The 24034-nt window shown below is 43.4% G+C and overlaps 1 protein-coding gene across 4 annotated transcripts; it reads right to left on the reverse strand.

Moving 5' to 3' along the window:
- Positions 1-1099: 1099 nt before the first annotated feature.
- LOC139575986 (ubiquitin-conjugating enzyme E2 Q2-like) lies at positions 1100-18950 on the reverse strand. 4 transcript variants are annotated; one of them, XM_071401531.1, is made up of 13 exons: positions 18309-18950; positions 17097-17201; positions 9993-10115; positions 8997-9053; positions 8661-8816; positions 7822-7906; positions 7651-7711; positions 7357-7447; positions 7209-7267; positions 6890-6938; positions 6692-6787; positions 5671-5737; positions 1100-4453 (listed from the first exon to the last, which is right to left on the reverse strand). In XM_071401531.1, the coding sequence occupies exons 1-13, from the start codon at positions 18465-18467 to the stop codon at positions 4422-4424; spliced, it is 1140 nt and encodes a 379-aa protein (XP_071257632.1). In that variant the 5' UTR covers positions 18468-18950; the 3' UTR covers positions 1100-4421. The 4 variants fall into 4 exon arrangements, with proteins under 4 accessions (XP_071257632.1, XP_071257633.1, XP_071257631.1 ...); XM_071401532.1 differs by having other exon boundaries at positions 3280-4453; positions 8676-8816; positions 18309-18872; XM_071401530.1 differs by having other exon boundaries at positions 3280-4453; positions 8676-8816; positions 9993-10175; positions 18309-18872.
- Between the last annotated feature and the right edge of the window lie 5084 nt (positions 18951-24034).

Here is a 24034-nt window from a genome sequence, read left to right on the forward strand (position 1 = left end):
ACCAAGATTGAACTCTTTGGCCTGAATGCCAAGTGCCATGTCTGGAGGAAACCTGGCACCATTCCTACGGTGAAGCATGGTGGTGGCAGTATCATGCTGTGGGGATGTTCTTCAGCGGCAGGGACTGGGAGACTAGTTAGGATCGAGGGAAAGATAAATGGAGCAAGTACAGGGAGATCCTTGGTGAAAACCTGCTCCATCCAGAGTGCTCAAGACCTCAGAAGGTGAACCTTCTCCCCAGTCTAATAGCACAACAACCCTAAGCACACAGCCACGACAACACAGGAGGGGCTTTGGGACAAGTCTCTGAATGTCCTTGAGTGCCGCAGCCAGAGCCCAGACTTGAACCCGATCGAACATCTCTGGAGACCTGAAAATAGCTGTACAGCGACACTCCCCAGCCAACCTGGCAGAGCTTGAGAGGATTTGCAGAGAAGAAAAATGGGAGAAACTCCCCAAATACAGGTGTGCCAAGATTGTAGCGTCATACCCAAGAAGAGTTGATGCTGTAGTCGCTGCCGAAGCTGCTACAACAAAGTACTGAGTAAAGGGTCAGAATATACGTAAATGGGATTTGCAAAAATTTCTGAAAACTTATTTTTGCTTTGAAATGGGGTATTGTGTGTAGATGGGGGAGGAGGGACTAATTAATACATTTTAGAATAAGGCTGTAACGAAACAAGATGTGGAAAAAGGGGGTCTGAATAATATCAGAATGCGCTGTATCAATGAATTCCTGTAACAATGTTCCAGCACCCTCTAGTGGTAATCTGCTGCACCCAGAGAGAAGACACATAAACAGTGAAACTATTTGTATGGATTTTCTGCGCCAGATATCCCTGATATGTATTGAAGTCATCAAACCACCATCTACTGAAGTGGTATCGCCATACTAGCCATCCAAACCCAAATCAGTGTTCCAGATCGTGTGATTTACATTTGCTAATGGAAGAGCAAAGCATTGCTTTTAGGACTCAGGTAGCCATTCCCCTCTGTTCTTCTGGTTAGAGCTAGAGAACCATTCCTGGTTTCAGTTAAGCAGAGGGTCCTATATAAGATTTATACAGCTCTGTATCACATATCAAATAGTACACAGGAGTATTTAATAAAATTCTTTATTCATAAACTTGATGCAAGTTTACAAATTACTGTACATGGTCAAAATTACCCTTGCAATGAAAAACAAAATAAAACCAAAGCATGCTAACAGCGCATAACTTTATAACCCGCTCAATCGCCAATCACAAAATGAAGCCAGAAAAAAGGAACCAATAATTTGTTTCAGGTCTCAAACCAAAATTTCCCAACACACTGGGTTGTTAGTCAGACAACTGGTCTGGATCTGTATAAGAGGAGCTGTAATTCACTGCACACCTGACATTAGAACAGACATGGGGCCTTCCACGGAGTTAAAAGCCCATTTGACATCTGCTCTGATGGCACAGGGATTTAAACAGTAACAGTTGGAGTCCTGCTCTGGGGCGGACAGAATAGTATAGTAGTCCATTTGTTTTAGATCTCATACTTCTAACACATGGGCGGGACGCCCATAACTGTTGGACAGCCTTTTTGAAATTGGTATCCTTAAGAACTAGCCTGATCTGGTGAGTCAGTCCTACATGAATCTATAAAAAATAATCTGTTCCCAGAGATGGGGTTTACAGAGACAGCATCTACCGACCTCTGCAAACTAATATAAATGATCCAACCTGACAAATCAAAACTGCCCAGTCCCCACACACACACCCTAGTCCCTAGAGTGAAAGATATCTACATGCAAAACACTACAAAACCAGGACGTACAGGATCACGATGATGTCCTAGATTAGAAACAACGACCCAAGACAATGAGCTTAAATGGGTGAGGTAAAGCGTTGGTTCACCTTTCTGCGTCACAAAACTGATCTGAGGGATTGAATGAGATATATGGGGCCTATATCAGAGCAAGCATGTCCCTCCCACCTCATCACTCCACTACACTCTGTTACCACAGTCTTACCAGTGACTACTTTAAAAAGATAGAGACAAGCCAAATGGAGAGCGCGCAAGCCAATGGTTACTGTAATTATAGGAGGGGAAACTAATTTGGAAGTAAATAGTAAAAAAAAAAAAAACTTGCATCTTGTGACATTTGTGAAGCAATCCCTTGCTAAGTCAAGTGTGCAGTAGCTATGTATTCCTGAGTTTGCTTCTCCAGAGAACACAGGGAGGGAGTTTCGAGCCAGGGCATGTTCACAATGAGGTCAGTCATGTGGGAAAGCTGTGGCACACTTGGTACCAATACCTAACGGCTATGATAACGATCAACGGTTATCCATGCGTAGTAGACATATTTGGTAATAAAGTCAGTCACCATATTGGGTGAATAGTAATAAACCTCTAAATGAGTATTCAGTGCCACCATTTTGATTTTGACAGAACGTGATGCATTGTTATACAGGTGGGGTGTCTGACTTTACAACAAATACAAGGTAGATGGAGCTTAATTACACATTATATGCCCATTATTAGGGTGACTGAGTTCTGGATGAGGTTAGTGTGTTGGGCTGACCTACAGCATTGAACAAAAAAAGCAGAATATTTACTAGGAACAAGCTGGTTCCTATGCTGGTTTTTGCGACAACATACTTCTAACGTGGATAATACCCACACAAAAAAAATTAATGTGTGTAATAACATTAAATCAAATGCGTCACACAATATTCTGCATATTATTCAAATAGCTAAGACTTGGCATGCTCCAGGTTTGACAGTGCTGAGGATGGTCATGAGTCAGGGGTTCCTCTGAAAAAGTTTCTTCCATCACTAACAACCAAGATCATGAGGTCAGGTCATAAGTGAATAATCAGATAGAAAACAAGGTACCAGAGAGGAGGCAAATGATGGAAATGAGTGGGGCTCAGTCTTTTGTTGAAGGCATTACTACACACCTTAGAGTCAGACCTGAAAATATATTTTTTTAAATCAACAAATATTTTATTATTGAGCATGTGGTAGGACGTGAAGTCCACTGCAGCCATGAGGCATGGATGGGCGATCTGGGAGTGTGAACAAGCTAGTTAGGCGATGGATTCAAATTAAGCAGGGGACTGCACTGAGCCGTTTTTAAATTATTGTGTGTACATATTACCTCTTAACGATTGTGTGCAAAGTCTTACTGAAAGGTTCATCAAGTTTGGGTCACTGTGGAAATTAGCCAGCATATTTGGAAAGCCCAAAAACCACCACTGTCATTGAGTAAAAGGAATGGTGTGTCACTTGAACATATGAAACCACTAACAAAAGTATTTCAATTTATACAGGAAAACAAAAAACAATAGTAGTCATTATGCTTACATAAAAACATGGTTTAAAGGTATTCCTTTTAACTTCTGCAAGAGTATCCATGAAGCAAATGCTTTCTTATCCTACGTCTGAAATACACCTTGAGAAATTGATGCCCCTGCTATAGCCAGGGGTATACTAACGCAGTCTCCACCCGCTCAAACCCCAAAACCCACACAATGTTACGTTAAAAACAATTAAATCAAGTCTCAGAAATACAACTTTACAAGTTTTACATGGAGTTAAATTCAACTACATTACAGTGATTAAATCCAACCTGCCTTTGCTAAGCCTGGTCATATTTCCAAAAAAAGCCTGAGAGGAGAAGGCCTCCACCTCTTGTGCTCAACAGGATATCCTCCATTAAGCCGTCTCAGTCCCTCCTTGGTCAGGAGTCTATAGCTCTACTCTCTCCATTCAGGGCCTTTGGCTTTTGTAGACCAGGCGTTTTTAAGGAAGCTAGCTTTAGGAGGACATGTTATTCCAGAAGGAGGAATCTTGGCAATATACAGATACACAAGCACAGATATGACAGAGGCCATCCATGGGGAGTGAGGTGGTGCTCATTCCCACTACCAGTGTTTCATTGTCCATCCCAGCCTCCATTGTCACAAGGGGAATGTCACCTGTCATTCTCTGTTCCAGTCTGTGGCCGGAGAATCTCAGCCCGTCACGCGACTGACGGACAGCTTCAGTCACTAGCAAAAGCCATGCCTCAACCTTGACCCGAAATCACAGGCAGTAAGTAAGCTATTCTTTGCTTGCCCAGAGTAGGATTTAAGGGAGTTGCACAAGATATGGAGCTAATTCAATGCTCAGGGGATTAGAGGTGAGATTGTAACAGAGGAAGAACACAGAGGGAGCGATTGCACAAGTGAGAGAAAGATAAATAGCGAGAATGTGGATCTCCTATTGCGAAGTGGATAAGGTGGTTGGTCAGTGAGGGGTTTTAACCATTGGTTGGTTGGTTCTCATGGTAACAGAATGGGGATCAAACTCCCAATGAAAACAACTCCAGTTAGAGAGGGAAAAGAAAAGTAAGGGGGGCGGTTGCTCCTAAGACATGTGGTCCCAGTGGAGGCATGGCAACGGTCCTCTTAACCATCCTCCTTAGGGGGAGTGTACCAGCCTACAAGGATCAGACAAGAGACAGTAGACTCAGTTATACTGAACAAAACACAATCAGTTCATCCTTGACAGTAGGATTGATCAAAGAGTTGGATGCATTTTATCTTGACCTAAGAACAAATCACTGTAGCTGCCATATGAAACCCTCTTGGAGCTTGTAATACACTACATGACCAAAAGTATGTGGACACTCGTCAAATTTTGCAAAACAAAATCATGGGCATTAATATGGAGTTGGTTCCCCCTTTGCTGCTGTAACAGCCTCCACTCTTTTGGTAAGGCTTTCCACTAGATGTTGGAACAGCTGCTGGGACTTGCTTCCGTTCAGCCACAAGAGCATTAGTGAGATCAGGCAGAATCGTCTAGCATGTCATTGTATGCTGTAGCTTTAAAGATTTCCCTTCACTGGAACTAACGGGCCTGAACCATGAAAAACAGACAGACAATTATTCCTCCTTCCCTAAACTTTACAGCTGACACTATGCATTCGGGCAGGTAGCGTTCTCCTGGCATCCACCAAAACCAGAGTCGTCCGTCGAACTGCCAGTTGGAAGTGTGATTCATCACTCCAGAGTCCAATAGCGGCAAGCTTTACACCACTCCAGCCGACGCTTGGCGTTGCACACGGGGATCTTAGGCTTGTGTGCAGTTGCTCGGTCATGGAAACCCTTTTCATGAAGCTCCTGACGAACAGTTATTGTACTGACGTTGCTTCCAGAGGCAGTTTGGAACTCTGTAGTGAGTGTTGCAACCAAGGACAGACAATGTTAACACACTACGCACTTCAGCACTCGGCAGTCCCGTTCTGTGAGTTTGTGTGGGGTGACAATTTGCGGCTGAGCCGTTGTTGCTCCTAGACGTTTCCACTTCACAAAAACAGCACTTACAGTTGACTGGGGCAGCTCTAGCAGGTAAGACATTTGACTTGTTGGAAAGGTGGCATCCTATAACGGTGCCACGTTGGAAAGCCACAGAGCTCTTCAGTACAGCCATTCTACTGACAAAGTTTGTCTATGGAGATTGCATGGCTGCGTGCTTGATTTTATACACCTTTCAACAACGGGTGTGGCTGAAATAGCCAAATCCACTAATATAAAGGGGTGTCCACATACTTTGTATATATACTGAATTTTCCCAACCACTGACTGATGTATGGAGGGATGTAATTTCAAGGTCAAATATGATACAAGATGTGTAACTGGACATGGTAACACTCACCATTCTTTTCATGGATCTGGACCAGGGATTTGTATGACTGCTGTGCTCTGGCAAGATTGTATTGGTTCTGAAACAAAAACAGCACCTATATCGAACTTGTGCTTATGAATGCCCCAAGCAGTGTAAAGGTTCAGGACTAAGCACCATCACGTACAAGTGAATTAGTTTGATGAAGTCTGACTGCACGGTGGATGCCTTTCCATCAACTTCCCCCAGAGAATTTTGCCGCTCGATCTGTTGTCATGCTACGTTTGCACGCACCGCGGGTGACCATTAATCGCACCATAATAAATAGCGTGTCGAACCGTGTGGGGAAAATCTCTGAAGAGCCGGGAGCTGGGACTATTTTCTCCAGTGTGAGGGTAATAAAATTCAGCTTCAGAGGGGAACTGGCTCTTATAAAAAAAGAAAAGTCAGAGTCCTATCAACCCAGTAACAGAAACATTGGTATTCTTATGTTTTTGATTAATAGGTACATTTCTAGCATTTTATTAACCATACATACCCAACTTTAGTAACCTCAGGACAGATATGATAAACACTTTCATTAGACAAGATTTGAAATCAACATAGCTGAGTATCAAGTCTTTCTTTGGTGTACAAGGTTAGATCCTAACTTTTAAAGAACAGATTCTCATACAGCAGCGCCCAAGATTCCTTGAAACTGCAGCTTGTCTATAAATATCCCTGTAATTTTGTCTGCGCCGAATTCTACTGGGATCCCAGAGCCAGACTAGTGTGAATGTGCTGAGAGAAGAGGGAGAGAAATGACAGCATGAAGTGGACTGATGTGAAGTGTCAGCATTAAGAGATCATAAGCGCCGCACTGTCCCAGCGGCGCTAAGTAACAACGTACTGTTTAAATGAAGTGCTGGGGGCTTATAGATACCTCATTTCCATAGAGCAGCTTGGACCAGCTGACCACACAGCTCACCCCTTTATCCATGTCAATACACCCTGTTGTATGCATCATGTTAACACATTTCAAAGCTCTCTGCCCGCTTAAACAAACAATGCTTACCTTATTGGCTCCAAACTGCACTCTGGCTTTTCCCTTGACTAAAGTGGCGTTGATCTGCATGATTACAGACTCTATGGAATAGGCACTGCTCCAGCCCTGAAATCAAGTGGCGATACATCATCAATGCACTAGCATTTACCTCCACTGTGAAATGACAGTGGACAAGTTTTGAACTGACATTGTGGCATAAAAACATACCTGTTTTGTGAGAAGCTCCATGCACAGGGCACCCCCTCCAAGAACATAACTTAAAGACAGTAGGTGAAAGAAAAATATTAGAATATGTAGATATAAAAGGTGATCAAAACACCAAAATAAATCTCTTATCCACAAGCACAGATGATCTCCTTTTAGCTAAACTGCCACTTCTAACATTCAGCTTTTCACTGGCTGCTGACAATGTCTAGACCAGAAGAGACCGCCCTTCCTGGTTAAGTGAGGGGAGCAACTCCGTCAGAGTGGAAACACCGCAGAAATAACAAAACCATTCCCCTCATACGCAGTGAACTGAACTCACCCTCCAGACAGCACAGGAGAAGCCACTCGTACAAATGGTGGATCAAAGGGGAAATTATCCTGCAGGTACAGAACAAAATAGCATTAAAATGATAACACCCAACACTACCAAACTGGCTTTGCTTTCTAGTATCAGCATTGGTACTTACTTTATATGAGAAGTTTAGCAGAATGTAATCCATTCCCTCCTTTTCCTTTAAAATCTGCAGGTCACTGTGCAGGGGACTATCTGGATCTACACTGTTGAGCAAATAGAGCGCATCATAATACATCAGCCACATGCTAGAATTACACAGTACTGTCAACTCCTATGGTAAATAGGCCTAGTGCCGAAAGAGCAGTGAATGCGATAAGGCATTATCCACCCTCATCCTGAGATCCAGCCTTCCTGTTAACTTCCTCCAGTCTTAACCACAGTATAACCACCCTCTTTAGTTACTTACGTTCTCAGCTTGACGTGCCATTCATACAGGCTGTCATTGACCAGCTCCACTGAATAGATACCTGGAAGAGAATGCATAGTCTGGTAAGTGACAATCGGAATCAAACTGCCATTTTTTTTTATTGCAACATATCTGAAGAGCTTTCTAGTGCTGCCGCAGTGAAGTACGTACCCATCTTGTAACTCTGGGACCGGTATATCTCCCGGAGCTCCTTCATGAGGCGGTCTGAGGCCTGCACTGAACCAGACACCGCACCCTGCAACACACAATACACACAGGGTAATACACCGATACTCAAACATACAGCACATTCAACGATTGGGGATAATAATGCACATAGACACTGACGGCAAAGATTAAATCAAATGTTTACAGGCCCAGCTCAAATACGCTAATAGCTCTGCATTTAGATAAAAAGTCTACAAACTCCTAGAAATTAACAGTTATTGATCAGCATAGAGACAAAATGCTTCAGAACTAACTGGCAGTATACAGTTCGCTACAGTATACGGGGAGAATTTCACAGGTTCCATAGCAAGGCTCTCATCTGCGATAATGATAGATTTGAAGAGCTGAGCCATTGAATGCAGTAGGGACTGTGGAGGATGAGAGAAGAGTGTCTCATTTATGTGTCTCTCAGAGCTGCTCACAGACCTTAGGGGAAACAGCTGTATTCTAAAGCAACAATTAAGAGAGCCATGGGTAAATGTTAGATAACATGATTACTATCAGAATGACTAATTACTGTCATTTAGCCCTAAACAGCATAATATGGGTGTACTGCATTGGTAAGAAATTCCCTCAGAGTAAAACACTGATGGAAAATAAGTGGAAAATACATTCCATTCAGAAACACCTGAAAAACTGGTTAGATGCATGCACATTGGCTATATCATAAAGGTTCACTAGACATCCCAGTGTAACAGTGCTGGATCCAGTAAACTGTTCTAGGCCTAATGACAGATATATTCCCCATGCATCCCCCAAAAGCGTATAAAATGTCACCTTACCGAATGAGCACTTACGTTCAAGTGGTCCTGCCTCTGGTTCTTGCGGATCTTCTCCAGGATGGCCAGGTTCTCCTTCTCGATGCCGTCATCCTCAGACTTCTTCCCATCCACTGGCTCCTCCTCTTTCATCTCATAGTGGTCCAGGTCTTCAATGTCCTGCTGGCACAATGACAAGAGCATTAGAAGACATGTTTTACTTCAAGTTAACACATGCAAATATGTGTGATTGGTATTGACTATCTAGTCGAGCTTGACATCCAGCATGGCTCAGCTCAAATCAGCATGGTAATGTGCAGCGCTATATGTAATGACATTTATTTGAAAAGGGATAAGGACCTCCCCCATTTCCTCTTCTTCCTCCTCTTCGGACGTGACCTCGTCTGTGACCCCATGCTAAAGAAACACAACAGAAAGAGTTCACAGACAGTTCAATCTCATTCCTAACATGCCATACTCAGTGACGCCAATTGCTTTAGCAAGTTAGATGTAGGCCTATAGTCTAACAAAAAAATGGTAGAGATATTTGTAGGAATGTTCCGAAATGTGCAAAACCAGTAATTGAGTTTCTGGGTAGTCAGAAACAACATTCCTCAACTGTACAGGCTGCTACTATTTAACATTCAACCTCTGCTTCAGTCATTCTAATTCCTAAGTAGACTTTTTTTTATTTTTTTTAACCTTTATTTAACTTGGCAAGTCAGTTAAGAACAAATTCTTATTTTCAATTACGGCTAAGAACAGTGGGTTAACTGCCTTGTTCAGGGGCAGAACAGATTTTATTTACCTTGTCAGCTCGGGGATTCGATCTTGCAACCGTCGGGTTACTAGTCCAACGCTCTAACCACTAGGCTACCTGCCACAACCGTAGCCTACGGTTGTGTGTTCATTGGTTACGAGGTAAATTATGCTAGCACCTCCCACTGTCCCCTCCCACAGGAAGAGTCTATTGATTCCATCCCCGGGACTCTGCACTAATCATTAATGTCTGTGCTGATGGACGGTTTCAGGACTGTATTAGGTTCTTCATGCAGGTTTTTAAACCCTTTCATCAGCTAAGTGTCTACAATCTCCTTGGTAGCTTCCACAATAAAATTAAACAAAGGGATTAGGCACATGACTCACTTCAGGTATGTGAAAGGAGATGGTCTTCATGAAAAAGCCTCTATGGTTATTTTTTTACTTCAATGCCCTCCAACAGAAAAATATACAGGCCTAGTAGTACTTGAAAACCAGAAAACATTTTGAGCGGACATTGGCCTAGTCAAAGTGCAGACTTAAACCCACAAAGGTTGCAGAGTTAAAGCAGTTCTACATGAAAGCGTGGGGCCTTACCTTTCGGTCTTGTCCTACAGGGCCGGCAGGGAGGGGCTGGTCCAGCATCTCTACATCTGGGTGCTGGGGCAGGTTGTACAGCCGACAGAGGTCACAGATGAGCCGCTTTAGCTGCTGCAGGAGCTGGGGGACCGAGGGACAGTACCAGCAGGCAGTTTGAGTTGGGGAGCACAGGCAGCAGCACTAGATAACACAACACAGTCATGTCACAGATACATTGCCGTGAAAAAGGATTTGACCCCATTCTGATTTTTTACAACGAATGCTATCAGATCTTCAACCAAAACCTAATATTAGATAAAGGGAACCTGAGCAAAAAAATTAAACAAATAGGATACTTATTGAATTTATATAATAAACAAAGTTATGCAACACCCAATGCCCGTGTGAAAAAGTAACTTCCCCCTTACACTCAATAACTGGTTGTGCCACCTTTAGCTGCAATTAGTGCAAACAAACGCTTCCTGTAGTCGTTGTTGATCAGTCTCTCACGTCGCTGTGGAGTAATTTTCACCCACTCCATGCAAAACTGATTTAACTCAGCGACATGTGGGTTTGAGCATGAACTGCTCGTTTCAGGTCCTGCCATAACATCTCAATCGGGTTCAGATCTGGACTTTGACTAGGCCGTTACAAAACTTCCAATATGTTTTTTTTCATCCATTCTGATGTAGACTTGATTGCGTTTATTTGATCATTGTTTTGCTGTATAAACCAGCTGCACTTCAGCTTATGCTCAGACAGCCTGATATTCTCCTCTAGAATTCGCTGATACAGAGCAAAATTCATGGTTCCTTCAATGATTGCAAGTCATCCAGGTCCTGAGGGAGCAAAGTATCTCCAAACCAACACACTACCACCACACATGATCATTGTTATGAGGTTCTTATTGTGGAATGGAGTGTTTGGTTTTCACCAGAAAAATGGAAATCTACAAATTGTACATTTTGGAACGGCCTAGTCAAAGTGCAGACTTAAACCCACAAAGGTCGCTGAGTTAAAGCAGTTCTACATGAAAGCGTGGGGAAAAATTTGATGCGAGAGACTGATCTAATGCTTCCTGTAGTTGTTGGTTGCAGTCATAGAAGGTGGCAGTCATTGCAGGAGGAACAACCAGGTACTCTGTAAGAGGAAAAATAATTTCTCCACACAGGGCATTGGCTGTGGAATAAAAGCATACAATAATTATAAAGTGTTTGTTATTTGAACACAACTTCCCTTGATCTTATATTAGGTTTTGATTGAAGATCTAATAACATTCAGTGTAAGAAAACATGCAAAAACAGAAAATCAGAAAGGGGGCAAATACTTATTCACTGCATTGTACCTTCACCACGGCACACCTTCAGAGACAACATGAAAGGTAAGATTGTGTCAGGGAATGTCAGACACCTTAGCAACAGTAACTTAGTGCAGAAATGTGTACCTCTGCAAGCTTCTCAGTATTGCTATAGAAGAAATGTATTCTCCTGAATGTAGGCCTGGTCCATACATGGTGAAAATGTTGTATAATGCATGGTGCAACAGAGAAAATTTAATCACCACAGATATCTCTGATAAGAGCACTATAAAATGCAGATCTGGTGGGCTACAAACAGAGCATGCAGTGTGATTAAGTAGGCTGGGTCAAAGAATGTAGTTACATAAGCCGATATAGCCTACAGAGAACTCAGTGTTTCCCCTAGGATTTCTTTCAGCAGTGGTAAAAGGGGGGGGGCGGGTGCGGGGGCTTGCTCTTTGCTGGGGGAGTCTGGGGGCATGCCCCCGAGAGATTTTTCAGGTAGAACGACTGTGAGAAGGGCTTCGAAGGGCGCAGCGGTCTAAGGCACTGCATCTCAGTGCTAGAAACATTACTACAGACGCAGGTTCGATCACGGGCTGTATCACAACCGGTCGTGATCAGGAGTCTCATAGGGCGGCGCACAAATGGCCCAGCGTCGTCCGGGTTAGGGGAGGGTTTATGCATCATTGTAAAATAAGAATTTGTTCTTAACTGACTTGCCTACTTAAATAAAGGTTAAATAAAATCAATAAAAGTGGTCACTTGTGATGACTTTTCAAAAATACATTCTACTCCAAAATGAATGAAAATGTTGACACCATTTGAAATAGAAGGGATCGCGCCACTGCATTGTAGGGAGAGGAGCAGGCAGTGGCTGTGTGCTCATGGCTCTCATTTGTGCCACTGCTCACTCTGTTTGCAACAAATATACCTTATAATGCTGATCTTAAAGAGATTCTCCAGGACTGATGAATACACAAAGTAGAGCTCACAAGCAACAAATGGTTCCTGAAAGGTGCGTACTGTGTCACATATGTGCATATAAGTGCACTAGGTATGTGACAAATGGACAATTTTCCTTAACGTTTAAAAACTGCAATTATTTCTTTCTTATTGGTTATCAGAAAGTCATAAAAATTCCACAATTTACAATGCAGAATAACAGCCCTATTACATATGCATGACTCCTAGGGCCAGGCAATGAAGTTATCTACTGCAACCATTTACAGACTTAGAACACAGCTACAGTAACATAGCAATAGCGACAATTGGTACCTTTACAGAAAATGTGTAAACTGTGACCGTTAAATTCTGCTCCGGCATAAAATGTTCTGCATTTTTCCCCTAACAACAAACGTCGCTGATTGATGGGCTGCTGTGTTTTGATTTTATATAGTATGGTTGATAGATGTGTTTAATTTCTACTAAAGGTCTTGGTAAGTCACGGTATTTAACAAACCTTAAAGTACTTTTTTAGGAGAGACTGGTCTCCAAGCAGGCAGCAGCTCAAGATTGTTTAATTGATAGTTCTGGTTGCCTAGCAATGGATGTTAGTCCCACTTCAGAAGCCTCATTCCTTTACAGACAAGTAAAATGCCCATTCATATCTCCAGAAAAGGTTTTGTGTCAGCATTTAAAAATCCGTAGTGTAGCCTACCCTAATAGACAGACAAACAAGCTGTAGCGCTTTCAAGGGACCACATTCCATTATGTCTGAAAAGGGTTATCGATAAAGGATAGCGATAGCCTATCGTCATTTAAAAAAACAAAGATTAGGCTACCCCGTGCTCGCAAGAAGAGGGCACGACAAAACCTACTCCCCGGAGACTGAACAGAAGACTGAAAATATTTGGCATGGGTCATCAGAACCTCAAAAGTTTCTACAGCTGCACCATCGAGAGCATCCTGACTGGTTGCATCACTGCCTGGTATGGCAACTGTTCTCTCTGCTACTGCACAGCAAGCGGTACCGGAGCGCCAAGTCTAGGTCCAAAAAGCTTCTAAACAGCTTTTACCCATAAGCCATGAGACTCCTGAACACGTAATCAAATGGCTACCCAGACTATTTGCATTGCCCCCCTCTTACACCACTGCTACTCTGTTGTTATCATCTATGCATAGTCACTTTAAAAACTCTACCTACATGTACATATTACCTCAACTAAACGGTGCCCCCGCACATTGACTCTGTACCGGTACCCCCCTGTACATAGTCCCGCTATTGTTATTTTGCTGCTGCTCTTTAATTACTTGTTACTTTTATCTCTTATTCTTATCTGTATTTTTTTTAAACTGCATTGTTGGTTAGGGGCTCGTAAGTAAGCATCTCACTGTATTCGGCGCATGTGGCTAATAAAATTTGATTTGATTTTGAAGACTGGCCCAAAGATACCCCCACCACCACGACACAAAATGTAGGCTAATTGAGGCAAGACAGTAATTCTTGTCATAAATGATGCATGTATGAACTGCACATTGACACATCCAGCCCAAAGAGAGAGGTATAAAAAATACTTAGGCTAGTCGTCAGAGCAGGTCTTTAAAGGGATAGGGCTTAATTGCCAAATCTTGCACTTATTCTACTTACCCAGAGTCAGATGAGCTCATGTGCAGTTTGAAGGAAATTGAAGGTAGCGTCGCAAACCACTGCTAACTAGCATTTGCACTAACACAGGTCAGCAGGTCAACTTCCTTCAAACTGCATGCAGAGATACAAAAAAATGGTATCCATGAATTCATCCGACTCTGGGTAAGTAGAAAAAGGGCTTAATTGCCAAGTAAGTCTCCGCTGCAACATAAATATAGGGGAAACCCTGGAGAACAGCTTGGCACAAAAATGGTGATCTCAAAAGTCATCTTATTTTGCAAGCAGAGACTGGAATATGTTCCGGGATTCATCAAAAGGCATTGAGGAGTATACCACCTCAATCATCGGCTTCATCAATAAGTGCATCGACGACATCGTCCCCACAGTGACCGTACGTACATATCCCAACCAGAAGCCATGGATAACAGGCAACATCCGCATTGAGCTAAAGGCTAGAGCTGCCGCTTTCAAGGAGCGGGACACTAATCCGGACACTTGTAAGAAATCCTGCTACGCCCTCAGACAAACCATCAAACAAGCAAAGCGTCAATATAGGATTAAGAATGAATCCTACTACACCGGCTCTGACACTCGTAGGATGTGGTAGGGCTTGATAACTTTACGGACTACAAATACAACCCAGCCGCGAGCTGCCCAGTGATGCGAGCCTACCAGACGAGCTAAAAGCCTTTTATGCTCGCTTCGAGGCAAGCAACACTGAGGCATGCATGAGAACACCAGCTGTTCTGGATGACTGTGCGATTACGCTCTCAGTAGCCGATGTGAGCAAGACCTTCAAACGGGTCAACGTTCACAAAGCCGCTGGGCCAGACAGATTACACGGAGGTGTACTCAAAGCATGCGCGGACCAACTGGCAAATGTCTTCACTGACATTTTCAACCTCTCCCTGACCGAGTCTGTAATACCTACATGTTTCAAGCAGACCACCATAGTCCCTGTGCTTAAGAAAACGAAGGTAACCCGCCTAAATGATTACTGCCCCTTAGCACTCATGTCGGTAGCCATGAAGTGCTTTGAGAGGCTGGTCATGGCTCACTTCAACAGCATTCTCCCAGATACCATAGGGTAAACTCCAATTCGCATACTACCCCAACAGACCCACAGATGACACAATCTCAATAGCACTCCACACTGCCCTTTCACACCTGAACAAAAGTAAAATCTATATGAGAATGCTGTTCATTGACTACAGCTCAGCATTCAACACCATAGTGCCCACAAAGCGCATCACTAAGCTAAGGACCCTGGAACTAAACACCTCCCTCTGCAACTGGATCCTGGACTTCCTGACAGGCCGCCCCCAGGTGGTAAGGGTAGGCAACAACACGTCTACTACGCTGATCCTTAACACTGGGGCCCCTCAGGTGTGTGTGCTCAGTCCCCTCCTGTACTCCCTGTTCACCCATGCCTGCGTGGCTAAACACGACTCCAACACCATCATTAAGTTTGCTGACGACAACAGTGGTAGGCCTGATCACCAACAACGATGAGACAGCCTATAGGGAGGAGGTCAGAGACCTGGCAGTGTGGTGCCAAGACAACAACCTTTCCCTCAATGTGATCAAGACAAAGGAGCTGATTGTGGACTACAGGAAAAGGCGAGCCGAACAGGCCCCCCATTAACATCGACGGGGCTGTAGAGGGCACGACAACACCTTTTCCCCATCAGCAGACTGAAAAGATTTGGCACGGGTCCCCAGATCCTCAAAAAGTTCTACAGCTGCACCATCGAGAGCATCCTGACCGGTTGCATCACCGCCTGGTACGGTAACTGCTCAGGAATCTGACCATAAGGCACTAGAGAAGGTGGTGTGTACAGCCCAGTATGTCACTGGGGCCAAGCGTCCTGTCATCCAGGCCCAATATCCTAGGCGGTGTCAGAGGAAAACCCCCCAAAATTGTCAAAGACTCCAGTTTCTCTGCTACTGCACGGCAAGCGGTTCCGGAGCACCTGGTCTAGGAACCAAAGGCTCTTTAACAGCTTCTACCCCCAAGCCATAAAACTGTCCACCGGATTATTTACATTGACACACCCCCCCCATTTGTTTTTTACAATGCTGCTACTCGCTGTTAATTATCTATTCATAGTCACTTCACCCCTGTACAAATTACCTCGACTAACCTGTACCCCCGCACATTGACTCGGTACCGGTACCCCCTGTATACAGCCTCGTTATTGTTATTTTATTGGTGTAACTTTAGTTTATTTTTTAAAAATATTTTCTTAACTCTTTCTTGAACTGCACTGTTGGTTAAGGGCTTGTAAGTAAGCATTTCACGGTAAGGTCTACACATGTTGCATTCAGAGCAGGTGACAAAAAGTTTGATTTAATCTCAAAATTCAGACGACAAGGTCCTTTGGCCTGCTGAAACTGTGACAGTGTGTGTCAAGAAAACCCATCCCTCCGGTTCCACAAAGAGGCACGCTCGACACTCATACCAAACATGACAGAGGGCTGTCCTATGATGTTTGAGTGACATGAGGGTGACTTTAAAACACTTAGAAACCTCAGCTGCCTAACAGCTGAAACTAAGACAAGAGGAAACAGGCAGAGAACCTGTCCTGCAGCAGAGTACCTCCCTGAATTGGTCTGACATTCATCTCCCTTTAACCTCCAAGACAGGTTGGAACAGCAGTATAAAATAACCCAGCTGTCACTCAACTCTCCTATCAGAACTGCTTTACTCAACAACACCAATACAGGTATGGTTAATTAGTCATTAGAAGAGATGTGATAGGCCAAAAAAGGAGTTTCTCCTGCTCCGTATAACACTTAGTTGACGTTTATTTGATTACTATTCATGTCTTATAATACGGTTGTTTTAGTTTGGATACAAGCATATGCTAAATGACAAAATTGTAAACAAATACTTAAAAAATATTGTCATAATCCAGTTTCATTATCTGAACACTGGGAAGTCTCCTTCCAAAGCATTCACATACTAGATCAAAGACTGGGATTGAAATATTAGTCAAAAAATGATTTAGCACCACAATAATCTCCCTTCGTTTGATGACTTGGCTCAGCAGGGCAGCGTTGTGACATCATGCACAGAGAATGCACCTGCTGAGCTACAGCCTTGCCCATTAAAAGGGACTGCTAGTTTAGGTAACCTGCTGTTTTTGCATGAGGACGAAAAGGACAAAATGTTCAGAAGAATACACACCACCATCAACTGTTAGTTGTACTAGATGTAGGGCTGAGATATTACCAGGGTGCTGCCCTTTCTGACATCCTCCAGGCGCTCCAACACGTGTGTCAGGCTCGGGTCATCAGAGTCCACAAACCAGATTGGAGGTGTGGAGGGGTACGATTCCTGTGATACATGGGTTTCAATGAGAATGAGAGAAACAAAACAAACAAAAATAAATCTGCATTATAATGCTGAGAAATGTGATAATTGTTTGGAACAATAACATTGAAATGAAACAGGAGTGTGACATTGGTATGTGTCTGAATCATAAATCTAGGAAATCTCAAGTCATTTTAGAGACAAAAGAAATATCTGATTACTACTTAACATTACCGGAAGCTAAATGAATATGATGGTGGCCATTTCCCATTCCTTATAGAAAGTTAAGTAGCCAAGTAACGTTAAGAGCACTGAATTCAAACAGTATGCTGGTCAAACGAATGTAGCAAATTGAAAAATACATAGCTAAAAGCTGTGCTGGCAGACCACGGTCTTTTGACAAGACCAGAAGCTGTTTGACAAGTGATGCTTTTGAATCATGTTAGCTAGCAATTATTTACTGACGTCATGAGTATAGCTAACTTAGTGTTATCAGTGACACTAACTGACGGGCTAGACCTCATTGCGTTGACCATGAAGCATGCTATTACAACAACCACTACGTTAGTTAGCGAACTTGTTTGACAATCAACTAACGTTAGCCATCTACACTTCCGCATTTTCTAACGTTAACAATGTTCATCAGTGACGCAGAAAGCGTGCCTAGCCTAGGCCCTAACATAATGTCATGCCAGTTTCAGAACTATTTGGCTAAAATCAACAGACTTGCTTGTCTCTCAGTATTTTAGCTAGCTAACGTTAAGTACGTAACCTACAATAGTAATATGCAAATATTTACTCATACTAAGTTACTATATTAGAAACAAGTCAGCTACCGTTAGCTAGCTTGCTAACATGCAAATATTGGGACTCGTACTAACGTTAGAAGTATAAACAAAAGTCACAAACAAAAACATTGCATAGCTAAATGATAGCTGGCTAACGTTCGACCGGCCATAATTTACTGAGTGTTTCTTTAACCATCTGTCCGTTCGCTTGTCCCGCGCCGCCAGGCTAAAACACTGAGTGTTCTGAGCTAACCTACTGTAACAAGTTACCGCGTTAGCTAGCTAACGTACTTAGCCAGCCAACTAACGTTAGCTAGCCATGTCGCCTCGTTTCCCTACTTACCGTAATGTTGCAATGTATAATCAACAGTTTTTCTCCAGTCACATTAAACTGACAGTTTAGCTCATCCGGCTTCCAGTCAATAATTCTGAATCGTTCGTGGTTTGGATCAAAAATGGACTCCAGAAACTTCAGTTCGGCCTTCAGCCCCGAAAACGACATCTTCCACGCATCTCCGGCTGGGCCGCTGGGGAGGAGTGAAGTCGGGACTAAAACTGCAGCCACGCAGTCGAGTCCCAAATCAAGCCTTTTAAAACAACGTAATGTATATGTCAAACCGCCTCCAAGACAGGTTAGCAAGCCACCAATGGAAACAAGCAAACAGTTAGCTAGCTCAATAACAACGCCTTGATTACTCGTCCGTTGTCTTTCCGTCTAGCTAGTATTGTTGTTGATGTTAGCCTTTTGAAAGTACAATTTTAAGACCATACAATGTGGCTTGGTTGAGTATTTACAGTTCTTTCAATTAGTTGCTTATTTGTTTCGCTGGTCAACAAACTGATCATGATGATGCCCGCAAAATTGTAAACCAACGCAGGCACAGTGTGTCGTTGATCCCCGGCGTTCAATTGTGATTTCTTCTGGGGTTTAAAGATGGCGTTTTCCCGAGCCTACAGAATCCCAGCATCCAGCGCGTGCTCAGTTGAGGGGCGGAGGTTAGAACACCAAAATATAGAAATAAGTAAATCACTTAGACAACTTTGAAACATTTGGTCACAGCAGTCTTTCTGTGTGGTGACTGAGTGACGGTAAACAGTCCTTCCCTGGAGCATATTGTCACTAGAATTGTAAACGTGTAGCTGGCCAAAGGTAGTCCTTTTCCAGGTGGAAGTTTAGGCCAAAAAAACATATTTATAATGTAATTGATGACAAGGCAAACCCATGGAAAACGAACTGGATTGGCTTGCTGATGAGAGAGCTGTCTGACTTTTTAGGGGGTCTTTAATTCACCTTTAGACATCTTTTTTTTTTAAGACTGACTTGTTGAGAAAACACTTTGTCCTACATACAGCTGATTGTTCCTACATTATTGTAGCTATGCCCTTGCACCAGAAGATGTAAGTGTACTACTATTTTTAGTTAAATGTTTATTCCTCTAGCCTTTAGCAAAGGATAAACTGAACTAAAAGAGTAGCTTCTCAACTTAACAAAACGTTATGATGTCAAATCAAATTTTATTGGTCACATACACATGGTTAGCAGATGTTAATGCGAGTGTAGCGAAATGCTTGTGCTTCTAGTTCCGACCGTGCATTAATATCTAACAAGTAATCTAACAATTTCACAACAACTACCTTATAGACACAAGTGTAAATTAATTAATAAGAATATGTACATATAAATATATGGATGAGCGATGGCCGAACGGCATAGGCAAGATGCAGTAGATGGTATAGAGTACAGTATATACATATGAGATGAGTAATGTAGGGTATGTAAACATGATATAAAGTGGCATTGTTTAAAGTGACTAGCGATATATTTATTACATCCAATTTTTAATGATTAAAGTGGCTAGAGATTTGAGTCAGTATGTTGGCAGCAGCCACTCAATGTTAGTGATGGCTGTTTAACAGTCTGATGGCCTTGAAATAGAAGCTGTTTTTCAGTCTCTTGGTCCCAGCTTTGATGCACCTGTGCTGACCTCACCTTCTGGATGATAGCGGGGTGAACAGGCAGTGGCTCAGGTGTTCGATGATCATTTTGGCGGCCTTCCTGTGACATCGGGTGGTGTAGTTGTCCTGGAGGGCAGGTAGTTTGCCCCTGGTGATGCGTTGTGCAGACCTCACTATCCTCTGGAGAGCCTTACGGTTGTGGGCGGAGCAGTTGCCATTCCAGGCGGTGATACAGCCCAACAGGATGCTCTCGATTGTGCATCTGTAAAAGTTTGTGGGTGTTTTTGGTGACAAGCCAAATTTCTTCAGCCTCTTAAGGTTGAAGAGGCGCTGCTGCGCCTTCTCACCACGCTGTCTGTATGGGTGAACCATTTCAGTTTGTCCGTGATGTGTATGCCGAGGAACTTAAAACTTTCCACTTTCTCCACTACTGTCCCGTCGATGTGGATAGGGGGGTGCTCCCTCTGCTGTTTCCTGAAGTCTCCTTTGTTTTGTTGACGTTGAGAGAGAGGTTATTTTTCTGACACCAGACTCCGAGTGCCCTCACCTCCTCCCTGTAGGCCGTCTCATCGTTGTTGGTGATCAAGCCTACCACTGTAGTGTCGTCCGCAAACTTGATGATTGAGTTGGAGGCATGCATGGCCACACAGTCATGGGTGAACAGGGAGTACATGAGAGGGCGGAGAACACACCCTTGTGGGGCCCCAGTGTTGAGGATCAGCGGGGTGGAGATGTTGTTACCTACCCTCACCACCTGTGGGCGGACCGTCAGAAAGTCCAGGACCCAGTTGCACAGGGTGAGATCGAGACCCAGGGTCTCGAGCTTAATGACGAGTTTGGAGGGTACTATGGTGTTAAATGCTGAGATGTAATCGATGAACAGCATTCTTACATAGGTATTCCTCTTGTCCAGACGGGTTAGGGCAGTATCGTCTTGTCTGTGGATCTATTGGGGCGGTAAGCAAATTGGAGTGGGTCCAGGGTGTCAGGTAGGGTGGAGGTGATGTGATCCTTGACTAGTCTCTCAAAACACTTCATGTTTTGTTTTTTTTACCTTTATTTAACTAGGCAAGTCAGTTAAGAACAAATTCTTATTTTCAATGATGGCCTAGGAAAAGTGGGTTAACAGTCTTGTTCAGGGGCAGAACGACAGATTTGTACCTTGTCAGCTCGGAGATTCGATTTTGCAACCTTTCGGTTACTAGTCCAACGCTCTAACCACTAGGCTACGCTGCCGCCCTGATGACGGAAGTGAGTGCTACGGGGTGATAGTCGTTTAGTTCAGTTACCTTAGCTTTCTTGGGAACATGAACCTTGGTGGCCCTCTTGCAGCATGTGGGAACGGCAGACTGGGATAGGAATTGATTAAATATGTCCGTAAACACACCAGCCAGCTGGTCTGCTCATGCTCTGAGGACACGGCTAGGGATGCAGTCTGGGCCGGCAGCCTTGCGAGGGTTAACACGTTTAAATGTTTGACTCACGTTGGCTGCGGTGAAGGAGAGCCAGGAGGTTTTGGTGTTGATGATTATTACACACTCTGATCCTCTGCATTGTAATTCTCCATTTAGTCACACCAACTCCTCATGACACCAACTCCTCACTTAAATGGACAGTGAAAGAATGATGAACCAGGACTTAATTATTGGGTGATGGTAGTCTGATCGTCAGCTAATTATGTCTTACAGTCAATATAATGCTAAATGTGCTCGTGACAGGCGCAAGTGATATGATATGTGAATTGTCTACTGCAAATTTGGATGGGGCGGCAGGTAGCCTAGCGGTTAAGAGCATTTGGCCAGTAACTGAAAGGTCGCTGGTTGGACTCCACAAGAACTAGATTGAATCATTCAATGTGCCCTTGAGCAAGGCACTTAACCCCAATTGCTCGTGTAAGTTGCTCTGAATAAGAGTGTCTGCTAAATTACTACATTTTATTATTTTTATGGATGGAATCTTTGGAACTATCAGGATGCAATGAGCCCCTATCAATTCATCTGTAAGGATGGCAGCTGTGTGGGGAGATGAGGCTGAACAGAGGGAGATCCAGTCAGAGGAGAGGAAGATGAGAAATGCCTCATTCAACTGGACAACCAGAATGGGATTCATTGAGCATGCCAAACGTTAAAAGTAAGCAATCAAGGCAATCCCTGAGGAGTAAGCCTGTTACCGAGAGATGAGCGAGTGCAGCTGACTGAACGAGGAGAATGCAGTGCTGTCAGCTCCAATCACACTGTCACAAGGCCTGCCCTACAGCTCAAGAGAAATAAACTTACTTGTGGCCCTTCTTCACCCAAAACAACTACCCAGGCGGAAACTGTGAGTACATGAGCACTGCAGTGCAGGACACATGCAACAGTCATGAGCAGGCTAAACCCCTGAGATCTGTTACATTTAGACCAAGGTGATTTCCACATAACCCAACTGTTTTGGGTTTACTTAATTTAATAAAATGTAAATTTCAGTTCAGAAAATCATTGAAAGTCGTTGAAATTATATAGGCTCTGTTCCCCTATGGAAGATGGGCTTTCCACTTTTCAGCAGCAACTTACACTGAGTGTACAAAATATTAGGAACACCTTCCTAATATTGAGTTGCACCTCCAGCAGCATTGCAGTTCTTGACACAAACCGGTGCGCCTGGCCTCTACTACCATACCCTCTGAATTGCACACATACACAATCCATGTCTTTATTGTCTCAAGGCTTAAAAATCCTTATTTAACCTGTCTCCTCCCCTTCATCTACAATGATTTAAGTGGATTTAATAAGTGACATCAATAAGGAATCATAGCTAGATTCAGGTGTTCTTAATGTTTTGTACACTCAGTGTCCTTCGGCATTCATTTTTGTCACTACCAAACTAGAGTATATTGGCCACCAGATGGTAGTAGACACCAACATTATATTCCATAAACTTCAAATTTACCAATTGTATTTTTCAAGATCCTGTAATAGGAAAGGCAAATGGCCATCACTAGAGAAGGAGCAGGCCCTCTGACAAATACCTGCCAAATCACATGCACAGGAAGCCTACAAAACTAAGGCATTCCACACTGCTTTAGTCATTAGCAGCTGAAGGGGACGATGACAAGTCCTCTTTTTCTCTCCAGAGGGGCAGGAGTGGATGGAGGTGACCCTGAGGAGTGGCTGTCTGAATTGTTGTTCTCCACATGCCACTATCCCCAGCCTGTTGTGGCTCCTCTTCTGTCTGGAGTCAGTGCTCATTGACACCATGATCCATCTTTATCCTCAGATGCAGATTGGGATTTAGGGAGATTGCATTTTTAGAAATAGCTACAACCTCGTGTCTGCCGGTGAGGGATGGCTGTGTGAATGGGGTTATGGCAACACTGTAGTTGCATCATTCACAGAAATAGTGGCTTGAATGCAGGCAAGCCTTATTAAAAACATCTGTCACTGTAGCACCTCCCATGTCTGCTCTGAACTGGTGCTGCGTCACTTGTCACCCACTGTCATTGAGAATCATAGGCTTCGGTTGTGTGTGAGTGTGCTGACATACTGTATGTTCATTAGTGACATTGTGTGTAATGTATTTACAAAGTTGCTTCCATCCATAGATAACCATCAACCCTATCGTAAATATATTACAGCTTAGCCATATTGTGTCCAAAATCACACTACCTAAATCACTGGGCAGATTGAATTGATCTTGATTAATTTGGAGAGGGACTGAATGGGTTTGGAGTGGATGTGGCTGGCGGGGGATGAATAATTAGCATAAGCACACTTGGTCCCATTCCTACATTTCATTACTTACTACTCCCGTGGTGCTTTCCTATTGATTGGAATAGCCATTTTTGAATTGAACATTACACTTTTGTGATTAACATCTGTCAGCTGTTAAACTTTCTAACACTTAGTACCTATGTGTTTACACAAGCATGGTAAGACTTTTGATTGTGCTGACATTAGGTAACCAGGTGAACAGTGGGTAAGTCTGTGGATCCAAAAGCCACAAGGCCCTAATTCTTATACCACAGAACACCAAGTGAGGACAACAGAAGGTATGTAAAGGTTGCCTTAACTCCACGACCCCTCTGGCAGGTCACTCAGGAGACTCTGCAAAGGCCACGATTCCAGCTCAGTGCAC

This window comes from Salvelinus alpinus, chromosome 5, assembly GCF_045679555.1.
Source record: "Salvelinus alpinus chromosome 5, SLU_Salpinus.1, whole genome shotgun sequence".
NCBI lineage: Eukaryota > Metazoa > Chordata > Actinopteri > Salmoniformes > Salmonidae > Salvelinus > Salvelinus alpinus.